The sequence below is a fragment of the Oncorhynchus keta genome, chromosome 1 (assembly GCF_023373465.1).
Source record: "Oncorhynchus keta strain PuntledgeMale-10-30-2019 chromosome 1, Oket_V2, whole genome shotgun sequence".
NCBI classification, from domain to species: domain Eukaryota; kingdom Metazoa; phylum Chordata; class Actinopteri; order Salmoniformes; family Salmonidae; genus Oncorhynchus; species Oncorhynchus keta.
The window spans coordinates 90,650,926-90,665,954 of NC_068421.1; the positions used below are offsets into that span (position 1 = coordinate 90,650,926).

The 15,029-nt window shown below is 40.1% G+C and overlaps 1 protein-coding gene and 1 long non-coding RNA gene across 3 annotated transcripts; both read right to left on the reverse strand.

The window, feature by feature from the left end:
* Positions 1 to 1,315: 1,315 nt before the first annotated feature.
* On the reverse strand, positions 1,316 to 13,657 carry LOC118394166 (transmembrane 4 L6 family member 1-like). Its single transcript, XM_035787404.2, has 4 exons — positions 13,249 to 13,657; positions 10,911 to 10,982; positions 5,370 to 5,512; positions 1,316 to 1,630 (listed from the first exon to the last, which is right to left on the reverse strand). The coding sequence occupies exons 1-4, from the start codon at positions 13,423 to 13,425 to the stop codon at positions 1,432 to 1,434; spliced, it is 591 nt and encodes a 196-aa protein (XP_035643297.1). The 5' UTR covers positions 13,426 to 13,657; the 3' UTR covers positions 1,316 to 1,431.
* Positions 5,941 to 7,046, reverse strand: LOC127908102 (uncharacterized). 2 transcript variants are annotated; one of them, XR_008066199.1, is made up of 3 exons: positions 6,981 to 7,046; positions 6,473 to 6,514; positions 5,941 to 6,190 (listed from the first exon to the last, which is right to left on the reverse strand). It is a non-coding gene; the product is annotated as an uncharacterized LOC127908102 (long non-coding RNA). The 2 variants fall into 2 exon arrangements; XR_008066190.1 differs by lacking the exon at positions 6,981 to 7,046 and adding an exon at positions 6,887 to 6,954 and having other exon boundaries at positions 6,408 to 6,514.
* Positions 13,658 to 15,029: the final 1,372 nt, after the last annotated feature.

The following is a 15,029-nucleotide window of genomic DNA, read 5'->3' on the forward strand; positions in this document are numbered from 1 at the left end:
AGTTTCAACATATTGATTAGAAGTTGAGTGAAGGATTTAGGGGTTGATTTGGGATTACGTCTATGACTTTAATAGCTGTCCTTGGTAAATACTCCAATAGGTATCAAAGTATACAACTTTGACAAATATAGCATGTTTACTATAAAACAAAATAGGAATAATCAGAACCATTGAAATGGAAAATACTTTTATTTAAGGCAGCACAAACGTTATAAAAATATTACAAATGCACTAAATATATCAACTTGATTTATCTTAACATCTAGAATCTGTGAGACAATCATTTACAATACACTTAAAATGAAAACATTAAGACAAAAGACAAAACTCTCCTACATTGACATTATGTCAACAACAAAAACATCTATGTGAAAAACTGCTTTGGATTTGCAAAAAAATATTTTTATCCACCACCAAACTTAGAACATTTTACTGCAGTGGGCTAAATCAAGGTCACAAGGTTGGTGTTTCTGGGTAGTCCTAAACAAATCTACTTTGAAACAAAAGTATACACCTCAAACACATGGTTATGGGTTTAAGACGACACCTGTACCATGTCAGATATAGAGTTTAAATGTATTACATTTTGAGTTTGCTTCCCAATACTACACTTTAGATATATCACAGAAGACTAAAATATAACAAAACTGTTTGACAGGGAAACACTTTTTAAATAGTGTTTATTAATTATGACCCATTATGACTTTTTGTTGATTTCATGTCAAATTCACCTTAGTTGACAACTCAACCAAATGTAAATCAAACTAGACGTTGAACTGACATCTGTGCCCAGTGTGTTAAACATAATAAAATACAGACATAAAAAAGGCTATTGTTGCGGTCTACAAACTTTCATCCGGTGTTTTTATAATACAGTGTTTTGTAATGAATACCATAAATTAACTGAACATTCAAACAGGTATCTCTCCCTCATACAGAGATGTGGCAGCATTCGCTTGAAAAAAAATCACACTTCCTGAATCACACTTCCTGATTAGAAACCAATAAGGAGATATAACAACGAGTGTCTAGGAAAGCAATGTTCCCCCGGCTGGTAATGTACACTCTCCTGTTTTATGTGTCATTTCATGGGTATGCCACTGGATCTTATGTTATATGCATACGTGTGTATGTATCATGTACACGTGTGTGTGTGTTTGTGTGTTTGTGTGTGTGTGTGTGTGTGTGTTTGTGTGTGTGTGTGCCATTTGTGTGTGTGTGTGTGTGTGTGTCACATGTGTGTGTGTGTGTCACATGTGTGTGTGTGTCCATTTGTGTGTGTGTGTGTGTGTGTGTGTGTTTGTGTGTGTGTGTGTGTGTGTGTGTGTGTGTGTGTGTGTGTGTGTGTGTGTGTGTGTGTGTGTGTGTGTGTGTGTGTGTGTGTGTGTGTGTGTGTGTGTGTGTCACATTTGTGTGTGTGTGTGTGTGTGTTCAGGCGTTGAGGGTATAGTCCTGTTTGTAGCAGCAGGGTCTGCAGACGGCTGTCACCAGTCCGTTGATGACCTGTAGGAAACAGATGATAAACTCCAACCCACTGAGACCCAGCAGGATGGACAGCAGAGTCACGTTCCACTCCACAATGCTGGCGGGATATGAACAGTTAGACCACGTCTCCTGCTCAAACAGGTACCTGTGGACAAACACAGGGGGAGAGTTGTAATTTTGTGTATATATTCTGTAGTATTGTGTAAATTGTAGTGTTGTGTATATATTCTATACTATTGGGTAGCATTGGGTATCACTCATTCATATATCTTTATGTACATATTCTTTATCCCCTTACACTTGTGTCTATAAGGTAGTTGTTGTGGAATTGTTAGCTAGATTACTTGTTGGTTATTACTGCATTGTCGGAACTAGAAGCACAAGGATTTCGCTACACTCGCACTAACATCTGCTAACCATGTGTATGTGACAAATAAAATTTGATTTGATTTTGGGTAGTATTGTTGATATTAAGTTTAGAAGTTGCGAGGTGTTAAGAACAGGCTGTTATTTCATACTACTTCAACCAGTGTTGGTGTAGTAAACTACATGTAGTTAAACATTTAACACCATTTTGCAGTAGCTTTACTGGTAGTTAAACTACATTTAAACCTACGTAGTGTTTTCGGTAGTTAAATACTTCTCTGCCATGTAGCATTGTAGCTAACTATTGGCACTACACACTACTTTTTGTTTGCAAAAAGAAAAGACAATACCCACGTGAAAAATACTATAGTATAATATGGTAGAAATACTATACTATTTCCTGTATTGTTTTTGCAGACTTTACTGTAGTATTTCCTGTTTTGTTTTTGTGGACTAAAGTCTGTAGAGACACTACAGTGAATACTGTAGTAGTTACTGTAGTATACTGTAGTATTTAAAGTTAACTATAGTATAAATTCCGTAGTAAAAAGAGAACTGTAGTATAAACTATAGTAATTAATGTTTTTTTTTTGTGGATTGTAGTATACTGTTGTATTGGCTGTAGTGTTTTTACAGACATTACTGTAGTATTTACTAAAGTGTTTGTGTTTTATTATATTTGAAATAGAAGTCTTTGTCCTTCAGGAAACCTACTGGAGAAATACTAAAATAACACATTTTTCTACAACCTGCAGGGAGTTAGGACTGGGATCTGAACAGGAAGTTCAGAGATCCTGTTCTTTTCTACATCCTGTAGGGAGTTAGGACTGGGATCTGAACAGGTAGTTCAGAGATCCTGTTATTTTCTACCACCTGTAGGGAGTTAGGACTGGGATCTGAACAGGAAGTTCAGAGATCCTGTTATTTTCTACATCCTGCAGGGAACACAATATATGGTCTATACTTGGCATGTAGGTTTTTCACTTATGGTTGCCACAAATTATGATATGTGGTCGGTGAATGGACAGGGTATATGTAAATCAAATACCGCTTTTTTTGTGGATAATACTGTAGTATTTACTAGAATGCTTTTTTTGTGTGGATAGTATGATAGTGAGGTTATTATTCCATTTTATTTGGAATGGCAAGCCAGACAAAATTAAACATGCCTATTTATATAATGAATATGAATTTGTAGGGCAGAAATGATTTAATATTAATATCATTAGACCGCTCACTAAAGGCTTCAGTCATACAAAATATATACGCTTAAATCTGAACTCGTTCTCTAACAGATGAGTAAGAATGGCTCACTCATGTTCAAGAATGGCCTTTTCCCATTTATTCAGATTACAACCTTTCACTTTCAGTTATTTGAAAATGAAATAATCTCCAAAATGTCACTATTTTTTAAAAACAAGCCATAGAAAGTTGGTTTCAATTGCATTTTAATCCACCAGAAAAGACCGAACAAATATCACAACAAATATTATGGTTAAACTCGAATATACTAATTGATTGATGAATATACTAATTGATTGATGAATATACTAATTGATTGATTAATATACTAATTGATTGATTAATATACTAATTGATTGATTAATATACTAATTGGTTGATTAATATACTAATTGATTGATTAATATACTAATTGATTGTGGGGTGGCAGGTAGCGTTGGGTCAGTAACCGAAAGGTTGCTGGATCGAATCCCTGAGCTGACAAGTAAACAGCATACAATGTGATTTTCTGGATTTTTGTTTTAGATTCAGTCTCTCACAGTTGAAGTGTACCTAAAAATAAATTACAGACCTCTACGTGCTTTGTAAGTAGGAAAACCTGCAAAATCAGCAGTGTATTAAATACTTGTTCTCCCCACTGTATTTATTATTATTATTGATAATTTATTTATTTTACCAGGTAAATTGACTGAGAACACGTTCTCATTTGCAGCAACGACCTGGGAATAGTTACAGGGGAGAGGAGGGGGATGAATGAGCCAATTGTAAACTGGGGGTTATTAGGTGACCGTGATGGTTTGAGGGCCAGATTGGGAATTTAGCCAGGACACCTGTATATGGAAATATCTGCTCTATCCGAAATTACAACCAACTAATTGCAGCATTACCGCAAAAATGGAAGAGACAAGTGGTATGGGGAGAAAATTAGGAACTTGTCTGTTGACCCTGCATTAAAGACCAAAATTGGTTAAATTGTGATAAATAAAAAAGTATACCAGTTTCATTTAAGGATCAAAAAATTGACAGCTGTGCCATACAGATCGTAAAATACACAGTGCTTTCGGAAAGTATTCAGACCCATTGACTTTTTGTTCCTCATCGATCTACACAAAATACCACATGAAGACAAAGCAAAAACAGGTTTTTAGGCATTTTTGCAAATGTATACGTTTAAAAATAAAAAAAATAAAAAAAATAAAAAACAGAAATACCCAATTTACATTAGTAGGCCATTTCCTACGAGACTCAAACTTGAGGTCAGGTGCATTCTGTTTCCATTGATCATCCTTGAGATGTTTCTGAAACTTGACTGGAGTCCACCTGTGGTGAATTCAATTGATTGGACATGATTTGGAAAGGCACACACCCGTCTATATAAGGTCCCACAGTTGACAGTGCATGTGAGAGCAAAAACCAAGCCATGAGGTCGAAGGAATTGTCTGTAGAGCTCCGAGACAAGATCGTGTCGAGGCACCGATATGGGGACGGGTTCCAATGTCTGGAGCGTTGAAGGTCCCCAAGAACACAGTGGCACATTCTTAAATGGAACAAGTTTGGAACCACCAAGACTCTCCCTAGAGTTGGCTGTCCGGCCAAACTGAACAATCGGGGGAGAAGGGCCTTGGTCACTCTGACAGAGCTCCAGAGTTCTTCTGTGGAGATGGAAGAACAACCATCTCTGCAGAACTCCACCAATCAGGCCTTTATGGTAGTGGCCAGACGCAAGCCACTCCTCAGTAAAAGGCACACGACAGCCCACTTGGAGTTTGCCAAAAAGGTACCTAAAGAATCTCAGGCCATGAGAAATAAGATTGTTTGTAGATTGATGAGGATTTTTTAAATTCATTTCATCCATTTTATAATATGGCCGTGACGTAACAAAATGTGGAAAAAGTCAAGGGGTCTGAATACTTTCCGAATGCACTGTAGTCAAGTTATTGTTACTCGTAGACACCCTAGACCCACCCTCATTGGGGGAAAGGTGATACCTAGTACCTAAATTCCAACTGAATTCTTTCAACTGAAATGCGTCTTAATCAACATCCACGTCTTCGACGCCCGGGGAACTGTGGGTTAACTACCTTGCTCAGAGGCAGAAGAACAGATTTTTACCTTGTCAGCTCTGGGATTCGATCCACACACGAGAAAAACAGACATTTGTTTCTAATTCAGAAACTAAACGAAGCTTTAATATCTAGAATATTTCCAGAATAAATTATTATATATTATTATAAATTATTATATATTGTTATATATTATTATATATTAGCACTAACCTTCCTCCCTCGTTGGCGAAGGGATAGGACCATCCCAGACCGGTGTCACACTGAGGTCCCTCCAACATGGCCATGGCAGAGATGACAAAACAGTACCCCGACCCGGCCAACCCAACTAACGCTGCCGTGACTGATCCACACATCTGGAATAAACACACACACACATCTATAATACACACACACACATCTATAACACACACACACACACATCTATAATACACACACACACACATCATAATACTATAATATAATACACACACACATCTATAATACACACACACACATCTATAATACACACACACATCTATAATACACACACACACATCTATAATACACACACACACATCTATAATACACACACACACATCTATAATACACACACACACACACATCTATAATACACACACACACACACATCTATAATACACACACACATCTATAATACACACACACACACACATCTATAATATACACACACACACACATCTATAATACACACACACACATCTATAATACACACATCATCTACACACACACACACACACACACATCTATAATACACACACACACATCTATAATACACACACACATCTATAATACACACACACATAATACATCTATAATACACACACACATCTATAATACACACACACACATCTATAATACACACACACACATCTATAATACACACACACATCTATAATACACACACACACATCTATAATACACACACACACATCTATAATACACACACACATCTATAATACACACACACATCTATAATACACACACACACACATCTATAATACACACACACACATCTATAATACACACACACACATCTATAATACACACACACACATCTATAATACACACACACACACACATCTATAATACACACACACACACACACATCTATAATACACACACACACACACACACACATCTATAATACACACACACACACACACACACATCATAATACACACACACACACACACACACACATAATACACACACACACACACACACACACACATCTATAATACACACACACACATCTATAACACACACACACACATCTATAATACACACACACACACATCTATAATACACACACACACATCTATAATACACACACACATCTATAATACACACACACACACATCTATAATACACACACACACACACATCTATAATACACACACACACACACATCTATAATACACACACACACACACATCTATAATACACACACACATCTATAATACACACACACACATCTATAATACACACACACACATCTATAATACACACACACACACACACATCTATAATACACACACACACACACATCTATAATACACACACACACACACACATCTATAATACACACACACACATCTATAATACACACACACACATCTATAATATACACACACACATCTATAATACACACACACACACACACACACATCTATAATACACACACACACATCTATAATACACACACACACATCTATAATACACACACACACACACATCTATAATACACACACACACATCTATAATACACACACACACACACATCTATAATACACACACACACACATCTATAATACACACACACACATCTATAATACACACACACACACATCTATAATACACACACACACACACATCTATAATACACACACACACACACACATCTATAATACACACACACACACACACACATCTATAATACACACACACACACATCTATAATACACACACACATCTATAATACACACACACACATCTATAATACACACACACACTATACATACACACACACATCTATAATACACACACACACACACACACTATACACACACACACACACACACACACACACATCTATAACACACACACACACACATCTATAACACACACACACACACACATCTATAATACACACACACGCACACATCTATAATACACACACACATCTGTAATACACACATCTATAATACAAATCTACAATACACACACACATATTTATATATATATATAATGCACATATATAATACACATATATAATACACATCTATAATACACACATAATACACACATATAATATACACATATATAATACACGTGTATTATATACATCTATAATGCACATCTATAATACACGCATACTTGTAAAACACACATAATACACATAATATACACATATAATACACTTATATAATACACATATACACATGTATAATACACATGTATAATAAACATATGTAATACACATCTATAATACACACATATATATATAATACATTAGTAATATATATATAATGCATTAGTAATATATATATATATATAATACATTAGTATATACTGTACACACATACACTACTGTTCAAAAGTTTGGGGTCACTTGGGAATGTCCTTGTTTTTGAAAGAAAAACACATTTTTTTGTCCATTAAAAGAACATCAAATTGATCAGAAATACTGTGTAGACATGGTTAATGTTGTAAATGACTATTGTAGCTGTAAACGGCTGATTTGTTATGGAATATCTACATAGGCGTACAGAGGCCCAATTTCAGCAACCATCACTCCTGTGTTCCAATGGCACGTTGTGTTAGCTAATCAAAGTTCATTTTAAAAGGTTAATTGATCATTAGAAAACCCTTTTGCAATTATGTTAGCACAGCTGAAAACTGTTGTGCTGATTAAAGAAGCAATAAAACTGGCCCTCTTTAGGCGAGTTGAGTATCTGGATCATCAGCATTTGTGGGTTCGATTGCAGGCTCAAAATGTCCAGAAACAAAGTACTTTCTTCTGAAACTCATCAGTCTATTCTTGTTCTGAGTAATGAAGGCCAAGAGTGCCAAGAAACGTAAGATTTCGTACAACGCTGGGTACTACTCCCTTCACAGAACAGTGCAAACTGTCTCTAACCAGAATAGAAAGAGGAGTGGGAGGCCCCGGTGCACAACTGAGCAAGAGGACAAGTACATTAGAGTGTCTAGTTTGAGAAACAGACACCTCACAAGTCCTCAACTCACAGCTTCATTAAATAGTACCTGCAAAACACCAGTCTCAACGTCAACAGTGAAGAGGCGACTCCGGGATGCTGGCCGTCTAGGCAGAGTTGTAAAGAAAAAGCCATATCTCAGACTGGCCAATAAAAAGAAAAGATTAAGATGGGCAGAAGAACACAGACGGACAGAGGAAGATTTGGAAAAAAGAGATTTGGACAGTTTGAGGTGATCGGATCACAAAGAAGAACATTTGTGAGACGCCGAAAAATCTGTCAAGCATGGTGGAGGCAATGTGATGGTCTGGGAGTGCTTTGGTGGTGGTCAGGTTTGTACAGGGTAAAAGGGACCTTGAAGAAGGAAGGCTATCACTCCATTTTGCAATACCATGCCATACCCTCTGGACGGCGCTTAATTAGAGCCAATTTCCTCCTACAACAGGACAATGATCCAAAGTACAGCTCCAAACTATGCAACAACTATTTAGGGAAGAAGCAGTCAGCTGGTATTCTGTCTATATTGGAGTGACCAGCACAGTCACTGGATCTCAACCCTATTGAGCTGTTGTGGGAACAGCTTGACCGTATGGTACGTAAGAAGTGCCCATCAAGCCAATCCAACTTGTGTGAGGTGCTTCAGGAAGCATGTGGTGAAATCTCTTCAGATTACCTCAACAAGTTGACAACTAGAATGCCAAAGGTCTGCAAGGCTGTAATTGCTACAAATGGAGGATTCTTTGACGAAAGCAAAGTTTGAAGGACCCAATTATTATTTCAATTATTTATAACCATGTCAACGTTTTGATGATATTTTCTATTCATTTTGCAATTAATTTCATGTAGGTTTTCATGTAAAACACAGACATTTCTAAGTGACCCCAAACTTTCGAACGGTAGTATATATATAATCTTTCTCACACACACACACACACGGTTCAAGCCTGCCTGTTACACCCAGAACAGCTGCATAACAATTCCCATGAGAGGAGTGTGTGGGTGTGTGAGGAGAAATGTTACAAAACATCTTGTACACAGATAAGGTTCAGATCCTCTTCCCGGCCCAGATGCTTTGTACTTCCTGATGGTGAGGCCTCCTCCTCATATCATTAGTGTACTAATAGTGTTACAATGGCCCTCATTTTTATTTATTTATTGGAATTTTACCCCCTTTTACCCCCTTTTCTCCCCAATTTCGTAGTAGTATCTTGTCTCATCGCTACAACTCCCGTACGGAGACGAAGAGTAATGCGTCCTCCGAAACACATCCCAACCAAGCCACACTGCTTCTTAACACAGCGCGCTTCCAACCCGGAAGGCAGCCGCACTAATGTGTCGGAGGAAACACTGTGCACCTGGCAACCTGGTTAGCGTGCACTGCGCCTGGCCCGCCACAGGAGTCGCTGGTGTGCGTTGAGACAAGGATTTCCCTACCGGCCAAACCCTCCCTAACCCGGCTAGGCCAATTGTGCGTCGCCCCACGGACCTCCCGGTCACGGCCGGCTGCGACAGGGCCTGGGCTCGAACCCAGAGTCTCTGGGGGCACAGCTAACACTGCGATGCAGTGCCCTAGACCACTGCGCCACCCGGGAGGCCACAATGGCCCTATTTTTCTATTAATTTTGCAATTAATTTCATGTAGGTTTTCATGGAAAACACAGACATTTCTAAGTGACCCCAAACTTTCGAACGGTAGTATATATATAATCTTTCTCACACACACACACACACACACACACACACGGTTCAAGCCTGCCTGTTACACCCAGAACAGCTGCATAACAATTCCCATGAGAGGAGTGTGTGGGTGTGTGAGGAGAAATGTTGGCTGTTACAAAACATCTTGTACAGATAAGGTTCAGATCCTCTTCCCGGCCCAGATGCTTTGTACTCCCTGATGGTGAAGCCTCCTCCTCATATCATTAGTGGACCCGCTAATAGTGTTACAATGGCCCTATGTATAATTAGCTAAGCATAGCCACCTAGTTTTAGCATTAGCTTAGCACAAGTGTTACAATGGCCCTATGTATAATTAGCTAAGCATAGCCTACCTAGTTTTAGCATTAGCTTAGCACAAGTGTTACAATGGCCCTATGTATAATTAGCTAAGCATAGCCTACCTAGTTTTTGCATTTTAAGCTTTACCTCTATTTAACTAGGCAACTCAGTTAAGAACCAATTCTTATTTTCAATGACGGCCTAGGCAGTTAACAGTCTGTTCCTTGTCAGCTCGGGGATTTGAACTTGCAACCTTCCGGTTCCTAGTCCAACGCTCTAACCACTAGGCTACCCTGCCGCCCCAGGGTAGCCTTAGTTTAGCACAAGTGTTCAAATTGACCTTTTGTAATATCAGTGATTTTGTATTAATAGGATCAAAGCTAAAAAAAAAAATTAAAAAGTGGTGGACAGTTTTGATGAAAAAGCTTGAAATAAAGTTTCAAATCCAGGCACGTCACATGATCTCACAAAACACAAGGCCCCTTAAATGACGAGACGTAACCAAAGCATCAGTACTCACCACGACGCTTTCATTCCAACAGCAGCCCGTACATTTCCCGAGGCTGATGAACACACCAGCAGGCAGGAACATCTACAGAGACACACACATGGGGGAAAATCTCAGGAACATCTACAGAGACACACAACGGGGGTAAATCTCAGGAACATCTACAGAGACACACACAACGGGGGAAAATCTCAGGAACATCTACAGAGACACACAACGGGGGTAAATCTCAGGAACATCTACAGAGACACACAACGGGGTAAATCTCAGGAACATCTACAGAGACACACAACGGGGAAAATCTCAGGAACATCTACAGAGACACACACAACGGGGGAAAATCTCAGGAACATCTACAGAGACACACACAACGGGGGAAAATCTCAGGAACATCTACAGAGACACACACAACGGGGGAAAATCTCAGGAACATCTACAGAGACACACACAACGGGGAAAATCTCAGGAACATCTACAGAGACACACAACGGGGATAAATCTCAGGAACATCTACAGAGACACACACAACGGGAGAAAATCTCAGGAACATCTACAGAGACACACAAACGGGGGAAAATCTCAGGAACATCTACAGAGACACACAACGGGGAAAAGGAACCTCTCAGGAACATCTACAGAGACACACACAAATCTCAGGAACATCTACAGGGGGGAAATCTCAGGAACATCTACAGAGACACACACAACGGGGACACACACACGGGGAAAATCTCAGGAACATCTACAGAGACACACACAACGGGGGAAAATCTCAGGAACATCTACAGAGACACACACAACGGGGGAAAATCTCAGGAACATCTACAGAGACACACACAACGGGGGAAATCTCAGGAACATCTACAGAGACACACAACGGGGGAAAATCTCAGGAACATCTACAGAGACACACACAACGGGGGAAAATCTCAGGAACATCTACAGAGACACACACAACGGGGGAAAATTCAGGAACATCTACAGAGACACACAACGGGGGTAAATTCAGGAACATCTACAGAGACACACAACGGGGGTAAATTCAGGAACATCTACAGAGACACACAACGGGGGTAAATTCAGGAACATCTACAGAGACACACACACAACAGGGGAAAATCTCAGGTTCTGCCTCAGTATGATATTTCAGCGCATCAATCCATCATCTATAGACAGTGTCCTCAAGAGTTCTGTTGTTGTAGTACTGTATTGTACTGAACTGTACTGTAAAACTGTCGCTAATCACAACAACAACAATAAAAGATGCTCCATTAGCCACCTTTTATTGAACCTGTTATATTTCCCCACTCTATTTGTAGGTGTCTGGTAAAATAAAACTCCTAGGGTTTGTTGGAGGTAGAGCTGACAACCCTTTTCCTTTGTCTCCTATTGTATCTCCACAGTTAGGAAAACAGCTGAGGGAAGGTCGAAGGTCAAAACATCCAGGATACAGCCATGTAGCCTCAACCCCACTCTTACAAAAAAACAGCAAAAGATCAATTCATCGATTTACTAAAATCAGATGAGCACCTGTGTCAGATTAGCACCTGTGTCAGATTAGCACCTGTGTCAGATTAGCACCTGTGTCAGATTAGCACCTGTTTCATATTAGCGTGTGTTTTTATCCGAAAGGAAATACAAGACCAAAATAGGAAACTATTATAACTTCCCTAAAGGTCTCCTAATTATCTTTATCTTTTATTCTACCTTCTGTTCCCTGAACCGCTTGTTAACCCTGACCCATAAACCGTCAACTCAACAGTACTACAACTGTAGCCGGTGTAGTAACAACAAGATGACATATACTGCAGCTACTCAAATCAAATCAAATGTATTTATATAGCCCTTCTTACATCAGCTGATATCTCAAAGTGCTGTACAGAAACACAGCCTAAAACCCCAAACAGCAAGCAATGCAGGTGTAGAAACACGGTGGCTAGGAAAAACTCCCTAGAAAGGCCAGAACCTAGGAAGAAACCTAGGAAGAAACCTAGAGGGGAACCAGGCTATGTGGGGTGGCCAGTCCTCTTCTGGCTGTGCCAGGTGGAGATTAGAAACCTAGAGAGGAACCAGGCTATGAGGGTTGGCCAATCCTCTTCAGGCTGTGCCGGGTGCAGATTATAACAGAACATGGCCAAGATGTTCAAATGTTCATAGATTACCAACATTAGAACAGAACATGGCCAAGATGTTCAAATGTTCATAGATGACCAGCTGGGTCAAATAATAATAATCACAGTAGTCGTCAAGGGTGCAGCAAGTCAGCACCTCAGGAGTAAATGACAGTTGGCTGATCATTAAGAGTATCTCTACCGCTCCTGCTGTCTCTAGAGAGTTGAAAACTACTCACCAATGCGCCTCCCCCTCCGATGCCCATCATGAACCAGACCAGCCTGGACAGTTTCCCCTCTTGCAAGTATTGGGTCGTTCCTCCAGGGAAGAACAGCAGAACGTTGGCCACAATACAGCACACCGCCAGGGGCAGGAGGGCAAAGCCCAGCGACCGCACAAAACCCGTAGAGCACATCGCCCCTACCACACAGGAGGACGAGGAGGAGAGGAATGGAGAGGAGGAGTGGAGCGGGGATCACCAAGGAGACCAGCGAGTGGAGAGAGGAGTGGAGAGAGGAGTGGAAAAATGCAGAGAGAGGGTTACAGAATCCGTGAAGAGAGGAATGGAGAGAGAGAGAGAGAGAGAGAGAGAGGAAGGTCTGGGGTCTGTTCACAGCTGTAATCCACAGGAAGGAAACTGAATGGTTTCCCTGGTGTGTATGGGTTTTAACTGAACCCTCCACCTCCTGAGAGTCTGAGGTTGATGACGCAACCAGCTCCATTTTAAGGCGAGGGGCTGAGTGGAACGGACTCCACAGGAAGAGAGAAGGGTGAGAGTCCTGAGCCCTGACCAATCCCTCAGGGCCGGAAAACATTCTGTCCGAAAAACTATGAAAAATCCCTTAGGAATTCAGAGAGCGAGCGAGGTGGGGGGACAGAGAGTAAGACAGAAAGTGACAGAGGGAGAGAAAAAGAGAGACAGAGAGCGATAAAGAGGGAGTATGTGTTTTGATGTGATTCCCCATTGACAGCTAGTCTTACTGGGGTCTGACACATGACTAAAAATACATTACAATTGACATATATTTCTGGAACCTCCTCCACTACTCCACAATACTCCAGGGTGCGGTGAACTGTGAACGCCCTGACAAACTCAACCAACAGACCACTACAAAGAATTATACAGTATGAACAGAAGAGTATTTTGGTTTGTAAAAGCAGATACAATCCCTTATGTATTTATTTGAACAGTGAAGCTAAAACAATGGCTGCCCTCCAGGACATCTACAGCACCTGGTGTCACAGAGAGACCAAGATCATCAAGAACCTCTACCATTCTACAGTGCATTTGAAAAGTATTCAGACCTCTTGACTTGTTCCACATTTACAGCCTTCTAAAATTATTACTAAAATTGACTTTTTTAATAATCCTCGCCAATCTACACACAATATCCCATAATGACAAAGCAAAAACAGTTTTTAAAAAATATTTATGCAAATGTTTGAAAAAACATACCTTATTTACATAAGTTTAGAAAAGTACCCTTTGCTATGAGACTCATAATAAGCTCAGGTGCATCCTGTTTCCATTGATCGTCCTTGAGATGTTTCTACAAGTTGATTGGAGTTCACCTGTGGTAAATTCAATTGATTGGACATTATTTTGATTTGTCGGAACAAAAACCAAGCTATGAGGGTGAAGGAATTGTCCGTAGAGCTCGGAGACAGGATTGTGTCGAGGCACAGATCTGGGGAAGAGTACCAAAACATTTCTGCAGCATTGAAGTGGCCTCTATCATTCTTAAATGGAAGACGTTTGGAATCACCAAGACTCTTCCTAGAGCTGGCCACCCGGCCAAACTGAGCAATCGGGGAAGAAGGGCCTTGGTCAGGGAGGTGACCAAGAACCCGATGGTCACTCTGACAGAGCTGTGGAGATGAGAGAACCTTCCAGAAGGACAACCATCGCGGCAGAACAGCACTAATCAGGCCTTTATGGTAGAGTGACCAGACGGAAGCCACTCCTCAGCCTCCCCAGCCTGCTTGGCATTTGCCAAAAGGCACCTAAAGACTCTCAGA

Bases quoted from the DNA above. Each gene is read 5' to 3' on its own strand.
- LOC118394166 (XM_035787404.2), bottom strand. From the start codon at position 13,425: ATGTGCTCTACGGGTTTTGTGCGGTCGCTGGGCTTTGCCCTCCTGCCC. The intron at 10,983-13,248 runs GTGAGTAGTTTT...GTGTCTCTGTAG, and splicing joins TCGGAGGGGGAGGCGCATTG to ATGTTCCTGCCTGCTGGTGT. The intron at 5,513-10,910 runs GTGAGTACTGAT...TGTTTATTCCAG, and splicing joins GTTGGAATGAAAGCGTCGTG to ATGTGTGGATCAGTCACGGC.